Source organism: Myotis brandtii, unplaced genomic scaffold (genome assembly GCF_000412655.1).
Source record: "Myotis brandtii unplaced genomic scaffold, ASM41265v1 scaffold1310, whole genome shotgun sequence".
Taxonomy (NCBI): domain Eukaryota; kingdom Metazoa; phylum Chordata; class Mammalia; order Chiroptera; family Vespertilionidae; genus Myotis; species Myotis brandtii.
The window spans coordinates 68,574-76,513 of record NW_005354633.1 but is presented as its reverse complement, the minus strand read 5'-3'; the positions used below and the strand labels follow the sequence as shown (position 1 = coordinate 76,513).

At 44.5% G+C, this 7,940-nt stretch overlaps 1 protein-coding gene across 1 annotated transcript in view; it reads left to right on the top strand.

Annotated features, from left to right (window-relative positions):
• Positions 1–4,356: 4,356 nt before the first annotated feature.
• LOC102243514 (butyrophilin subfamily 1 member A1-like) overlaps positions 4,357–7,940 on the top strand; it is a 14,857-nt gene continuing 11,273 nt past the window's right edge. The window contains exons 1-2 of the mRNA XM_005860126.1: positions 4,357–4,435; positions 4,997–5,344. Of these exons, the coding sequence (XP_005860188.1) occupies positions 4,357–4,435; positions 4,997–5,344 (427 nt within the window). The remainder of the gene's footprint in view (positions 4,436–4,996; positions 5,345–7,940) is intronic.

The following is a 7,940-nucleotide window of genomic DNA, read 5'->3' as shown; positions in this document are numbered from 1 at the left end:
TACACATCAGTATTTGTTGTTTAAGAGAGAAAAGTGAGGAGAAAGAGAGAACTACAAGCTATTCATTTCAAAAAGCAGTTTTTAAACAGTGTCAACAGTATAATTCTATTTGTTTAATAATTACAGAAGCGTAGACATCAAAATCACACAAAAATAATGATAGGGTATTTATTTTTGAGTGGTAAAAATGTGGGTGTTTCTATCTATTATATTTGCCTATTTCTAATTTCCAGATTTCTTTAACATGAAAAAGTAAAGAAAAATGTGAATAGAAAGATTTTTTTAAATGAAACTGTGAAGTGTAAAAGGAAAGATTCATTTGTGGGAGATGCAGGATTGGAGAACCAATCAGCATTCTTGGGAATGAAAAACTGGCTTGAAATAGAAACCAAGTGGGAGGGGCAATATCAGAGTAGACAGCACTGAAGATCAACACATCAGGCTAGAAAAGCAAAGTTACTGAATTCTCCCAGAAGACAGTACATTAAATCAGAGACATACTTTAGGAAGCACAAGTTTAGGAGCAACAGATCCAGAATTTCAACATTCAGCTCATAGGATTCCCCAAATAGAAAGAAGGAAAATCAGGGCAAGAACCAGGCCTCTGGACTGAAAGGACACTTAAATAAAGTTGGATCATTGGAGAAAAATGGGTCATTTATATGTGAAATTTTGTAAAATTTTATATCTCCAAGCAAGCAAGCAAGCAAAAACCTCAAAGCTTCCAGAATCCTCCATACACCTGTCATTCATCATTCGCTAGAAAACAAATGAATACAGGCTTTACTTCCCTGAGTGGAAGCTACAATTATCTAAGGCACAAAACTATCATTTAAGTGTAAAGCAAACAACAACAACAACAAAAACAAAACAGTAAAGTTCTGGACAAGCAAGGAATCAGAAGTTCTCTCTTCACAAAACCTCTCATATAAATAGAGAAAGTTGCACCCTAGCTGGTTTGGTTCAGTGGGTAGAGCATCGGCCTGTGAACAGAAGGGTCCCAGGTTCGATTCTGGTCAAGGTCACATGCCCGGTTGCGGGCTCAATCCCAAGTAGGGAACATGCAAGAGGCAGCCGATCCATGATTCTGTCTCATCATCACTGAGGTTTCTAACTCTCTCTCCCTCTCCCTTCCTCTTTGAAATCAATGAAAATATATATTTAAAAAAAAATAAAATAAATAACGAGAGACAGTTACAGGTTTCAGTGCAGGGGCTTGGAGCAGGGTGAACATATGGATACTTCTAGGCTTGGTTTTCTCCTCCCCTGGGTGGTCATTGTTATTTGAGTTGGGGTAAGGTGGGAGGTAAGATATTTGGCAGATGTTATCTGCTGAATTTAACCACCTAGAAATAGAGGAGTCACCTGCTGATTTTATCTGTTTTCTTCTTTTCCGGGCAGCCCCTTTGAATAGAGTATTTGTCTCCAGGGAGACTGTGTGGCTTTCCTGTGGTGGTGACAGACTTTTGGTATTTATTTTCATAGGCGGACCTAGGAAAGGTCTGACACTGAGCAAGGTGGAGGAAGGGGTTAGATAAGTGTCACACTGAGTCATTCTACTAATCCATCTTAACTGCCTAAAGTGGATGTGTATTATTCAACTTAAGAGAAGTTGTTGAATCTTACCAAGTCATAAAATAAAAGATTTGATATCGCATAGTTGCTATTTATTTAAAACCTCTATCACTTCATTTATATGTTTTGCAATGGTCTGTTCATTTCTGATTAATTACGGTTATAAATTTCTTTTTGAGGTCCCAACAGATTTTGCATTTTTTAATTCTGCTGTATGTTGTCAGCACCAAACAACCTAAAAAGTTATGTGTTCTTAGCAAATGTCTGTATTTGAAAGAGCATCTTGCTTCTCGGAGTGATTTCTATCTGAATGTTTTTATTTCCAAATTAATACTGACATTTCACCAATTTTGTTAGGCTATGTTTGGTGTGTATTTGTTTTTCTGTGTTTCTTATAAACCATATATAGATGTTCAATCTTATATCCAAAATTTTAAAAATGTAGCTGTTTAAATTCTTTCAGGATTTAACTCAGAATTGTTCTGTCTTTCTAAACAAGAAACACAATTATTCTAGAATTCATAGAACTTGGAGGACTTTTAAAATTAAAAAGAATCGCCGAAACCGGTTTGGCTCAGTGGATAGAGCATCGGCCTGTAGGCTGAAAGGTCCCAGGTTCAATTCCAGTCGAGGGCATGTACCTTGGTTGCGGGCACATCCCCAGTAGGAGGTGTGCAGGAGGCAGCTGATCGATGTTTCTCTCTCATCGATGTTTCTAACTCTCTATCCCTCTCCCTTCCTCTCTGTAAAAAATCAAAAAAATATATTTTAAAAAATTAAAAATAATGGTGAAGACAGATGATAGCAATGTCACCCTTACCTCTCATAGTTACAGCAGGAAAGGAAGATAAATGGTTTCAGAAAATCACCTTCAGAATTTTATGCTCTTTTCCTTTTATCCTGGACAAGATGGAGAACATGTCAGTGGAGAAAATTTCTAAGTCTGCAAGAAAGGGAGTCAGAAAGCATGGATGTATTTTTAATTCCCTGTCTAATAAATAAAGGGCCTAACTGGCAGATATTATATGTCAATTATATCTCAATAAAACTGGGAAAAATAAACTAGAAAACAATAGGGTAGCAGACATATTGAAGTGAATGAAGCAAGACATTAAAAGAAAAATTGCTAACAACTTACAGAATTTAAAAGTCACTGGCAGTCTTCTAAGTGCTTTACATGTATGAATTCATGTAATTGTCACATGAAACTTAGAGTAGGTGCTATCATCAAACCCATCGTCACATAAGAAAAGTGAGGCACAGAGAGGTTGTATAACTTGCTTAAAATCACCAGCTTGCAAATAGCCTCACCAGGATTTTAAGTCAGTCAGGCAAGTTCCAATATCATTGCTATTAACTTGGGTAATATGCCTCTCAGAAAGAAAGAAAGCACTTGTTCCTGATTCTCTCTATAGCTCATAAGTTGGGAGTGTTAGGGTCAAGCCTCGGATAAACCTGTGGCAGGGCCACAAATGCGCCCCAGCTTGGAGGGCAGAGCCTCTTAGCATAATTATAGCCCTCCCTAGTTCCTTCCTAGGTAGCTAATGAGCTGTGGGAGGTGCAACAAGTGCTGCCAAAACATGGTGAAACACACAAGAACATTGTAAACATGTTGACCACTTCCCCTGTTTTGCTTTGTGTGCTCTGACTATAAAATAAAGCCTCGACTTGCAGGCTGGGGCTTTCTGTGTCCTCGTCCAGGCATGGGAGATTTGCCGAGCCCCAGCTGTATTCTCTTGTCTGTCTTCTTTAATCCTTCACCTCCCCTCCTCGGGCTCACCCTTGGCCTTGCTGGCATGGCACAATAAGTATAATTATTTGATGGATTTATTACCATGCCAGGTTAAAGTTCTCTTTCCTTATCTTTTTTTACTTTTAGTTTTCAGTATGTCAGGTGGCCAAAGAGAAGCACACTGCTGAGAAGCAGCTATTCAGGGGCGTCTGTCTTCCAGTTTTCTGAAACCCTTTTAAAGACCACCCAAGGCCTCCTTCCCAGCCACGAGTTTTCCGAGGACTGATATCCCCTGGGCTTCTTGGAGCAAGTCTCAGAGGAGAGACCTCTGGCAACCAAGAGCGGTAACCAGGCAGAATGGCAGAGTATTCATTTCAGTGCCTGTGGCAGTGAGGGTAAGGAGTTCCCGGATACCTTCATCTCTGTAAGAATTTTTTTTAATTAATTATGGTATTTTTATACTTTTTATTGAACTTAGTAGGGTGACATTGGTTAGTAAAATGATGTAGGTTTCAGGTGAACAATTCTATAATACATCTTCTGTATATTGTGTGTAAGATTTTAAAATTGTGAAGGTTGCATTTTGTAGGTGGTGGGCAAGAGGGAGGGAAGAGGGCGAGTCTGGGGAAGGATCCTGGGGGTTGACAGAAGGCAGACCAGGTGACATCTGCCCCTTAATCCCATAGGAATGTGTGAGGACAGAATTTGTTGAGGCCAGAGTAATGTTTGCCCAAGCGCCATCTATCTCAGCGACTGCTCTTCACCTCCTGTCTGCCCCATCCACTGAACAAAATGTTCTTGAATTAGAGTTTAGACAGATCATGGACAGATGTATTACTGCAGAACATGGCTGTCAAGATGGAACAAGACTATTTCCTTGGAAAAGGAGGCAAAAGGTGTCCTTAGTGAGTGTGAAAGGCTTCCCTGGAGTCGCTGAGCGAGACACGAACCACCTTGGTTAGACTTTTTACTGTGGGTCCATCTTTGTCGCTCCTCCAGGTACTTTCAGGGCCTCCCTCTGTGGCACACTGTCCTCCGCTCTGGGAAAGATGGTGGGTTCCCTGGACTTCTCTCTGCCCAGAGATCTCTTCTTGATCCTGCTTCTCCAGGTGTCCATATGGGGCTCAGGTGAGAATATTTAAAGATTCTTATCCCTGGATTCTCTCTTTCTCTGAATAGAGGGATTCAATCACTTCTCATACATACCTGGATTAATTACAAATCCTTCATTTTGATACAATGATTTATTTGCCCATACACAAGGAAAAATAAGTCATCATACGATTATTTTAGAGAGAAGGATCAGGCAGAATTACCTCACTAATGCGTTGTAATTCGTGCAGGTCTCAGCTTCATGGGGAATGCACTTTCTGATGCCCATGCAGTTTTTCTGATGAAAAACTCTAGCTTCATGATTTCCCAGCCCTCTTCCCTCCCCCTTCATGGAATTTACCACCAATGCAATTTAAAAAGTCATTTATTTCACATGAGATGACCATGTTGCTTGTAAGCTCCGGAGGCGTAGACACCCTCTCTGTCTTTGCTCCCCCACCTTCAGCCTGGGTGTGTGCAGAGAAGGCGGCCGCCTGGATGACAGAGTGCCTATGGGTCTCCACAGGCTGTGATGACGCTGTGTCAGAAAACGCCTGGGTCCTGTGTTATTCTTGTCGCTTTCGGTCTGTCCCACAGATTCATTCACGGTCCTTGCGCCCTCGGAGCCCATTGTGGCCCTGCTGGGCGCAGACACGGCGCTGCCCTGCCGCGTAGCCCCGGCCATGAGCGCTGAGGACATGGAGCTGCGGTGGTTCCGCTCGCGGTTCGCAGATGCCGTGTACGCGTATGAGGACCGCGTGGAGCAGACGGAGCAGCAGCTGGTGGACTTCCGAGGGAGGGCCGAGCTGGTGAAAGATCACATCGCGGAGGGAAGAGTGGCTGTGAGAATCCGCAGTGTTAGGGTCTCAGACAATGGGATGTACACGTGTTTTTTTAAAAAAGGAAATGATTTTGAAGAAGCGATTTTGGAGCTGAAGGTGATCGGTGAGTAATTGTCTGAGAGCATAGACCGCTCTAAGAGAAATGTAAGTGCTCCGCATTTGATTTGGGGGGAAGGATGGCGAACAGGACAGAGACACAGAGGCAAGTATGCTGCAAGCAGGTTGACATCCTAGACTGGGCTTAGCCCCACACCTTTTCCATTTATACATACATCGCTCTGTACTTCACAATTAAACAACTTCCCTAAATATCTACATATATATAAAAGCTGAGCGACCAAATGCCAGAACAACCAGAATGACCAGAACCACAGGTCACTACGACAGGAACTGCAACAGCCAACTGGCCCAATCTGGGCCCCTATGGGCCCCCCACAACCTCCCATGGCCCCTCCCCCCAGCAGCCCCCAATCAGGTCCCCCACCCCAGTCGGGGATGGATCCAGGGTCCCTCCTCCCAGCCACCGACTCCCCGATAGGCTTCAATCACCAGCCAGGCTGAGGGACCCCACCCATGCACAAATCTGTGCACTGGGCCTCTAGTCTACCATAAAAATAGGCCTCTTGTGTCTCTCCTACACATGGGCAGGAGAGTGCCATCCTTACCAAATGAACCATCGCTCTCAGACAAGAATCCCAGGTAGCTGCTGCAAGGGACTGGCCCAAGCAGGATGGTTGATGGTCGTGTCTTAAATGCATTGCTTGGAGAAAGTGACTTGAGGGTTATGAGAGGGTGGCTTGATATTGCAGGAAAAAAGTTATCCTTAGAGAACTGAGGTCAGAAAATAATAAACATTCAATAACTAAGTGAAACAGTAGATAAAAACATGGACTTAATGGTTTGGGGGGAAATAAAAAGGCCCTAAAGAGTGGACCAGTGGGAAAGGCCACCATGGACTGAGGCTTGGTCACAACTGAATTAACCATCATAAGTTTTATCATCATTGATGCTATTTCATTTAATTACATTAATACTGTAAACTCATTGTATCAAACTCAATTTAGAAAGGTACCCTAATATATAAAAACCCAGGGGCTGTCACATCCAAAACGACCAGAGGGATGACTGAACACTGTGCAGGCAACAGGTTCAGGTGGGTGGGGACTGGCGAATGGGCTGAACTCCTGACCTCTTGGGGAGAGCGAGGAGGAGCTGACCAGTGGCTACTGCAGCTGCTCGTGAGACCTGGAGAGAGAGAGAAGCAGGGTCTGATTCGCAGCTTTGAGGCTGCAGATCAGACCCTGCTTCTCTCTCTCTTCGGGCCTTGCCAGCACCATGCCTCTCTCTCTCTCTGAGAGATCAGCAGTTCAGCCCGCTCGCCAGCAGCCTAGGGTGGCTGTGAATCAGCCCCGCCTCTCTGATAAGGCTGGGAGATAGGAGATAGGCCCAGAGATGTTTACTGGCATAGAAACTGGCCAATCAGAACCAAATCTGGAGGAACTGCGAGGAACCAATGGTTGCCTATGAGGAGGAAATTCTGACGCTTACTGGCATAGAAACCAACCAATCAGAACCTAATCTGGGTGAACTGCAAAGGCAGAACATAAGGTGGGGGCTGAGGAGGGGTTTTAAGGGCAATAGCTGTTCGGTGTAAGGTGTAAGAAAGCAGTTCAATTTTTTAATAACTGGTTTGTTTGTATAGTGCATAAGGCTGGCCATCAGTCCAGATATAGGGATTATGTGTTTTTGTCTGCCAAGAGCATCTCCTCCTGCTGAAAAAGGGACCCCCCCACACACACACTTAAGCAATACTATCCTGTATAATCTATCTATACTAATAAAAGGATAACATGCTAATTAGACCAGATTGACTGGCCATCTTACAGACATCCGACTTCCTTCCAGACAAATCCATGGTGGTGGAGGCCAAGGCAGAAGCAGTTAAGGGTGATCAGGTCATCAGGGGAGGGCAGTTAGGGGTGAAATCAGGCCGGCAGGGGAGGGCAGTTGGGGGAAACCAGGCCAGCAGGGGAGGGCAGTTGGGGTGAGATCAGGCCTTTGGGGAGGGCCTTTGAGGATGAGATCAGGCCAGCAGGGGAGGGCCATTGTGGGCAAGATCAGGCTGGCAGGGGTGGGCAGTTACGGGCGATCAGGCAGACAGAGTCAGTTAGGGGTGATCAGGCCAGCAGGGAAGAGCAGATAGGGGTGAGATCAGGTTGGCAGGGGAGGGCAGTTGGGGGCAATATCAGGTCAGCAGGTGAGGGCTATGGGGGGCAACCAGGCTGGCAGGGGAGGGTAGTTGGGGGTGACTGGGCCAGCAGGGGAAGGCAGTTGGAAGCGAGATCAGGTTGGCAGGGGAGGGCAGTTAGGGGCTGTCAGGCAGGCAGGCAGGTGAGCGGTTAGGAGCCAGCAGTCCCAGATTGCAAGAGGGATGTCCGACTGCTGGTTTAGGCCTGATCCCAGGGATGTCATTCGGACATCCCTCAAAGGGTCACCAATTAGAGAGGGTGCACACTGGGCTGAGGGAACCCCTCCATGCACGAATTTCATGCACCAGTCCACTAGTAAAATATAAATTGATAATCTTCCCTTTTTCTATATTCCCTTTTCTCTTCCAAAGTAATTATTAATACCAAATTATTCTATGCCCTTCCAGATATCTTCTTTATATATTTATATATGTAATTTAAATATACCTA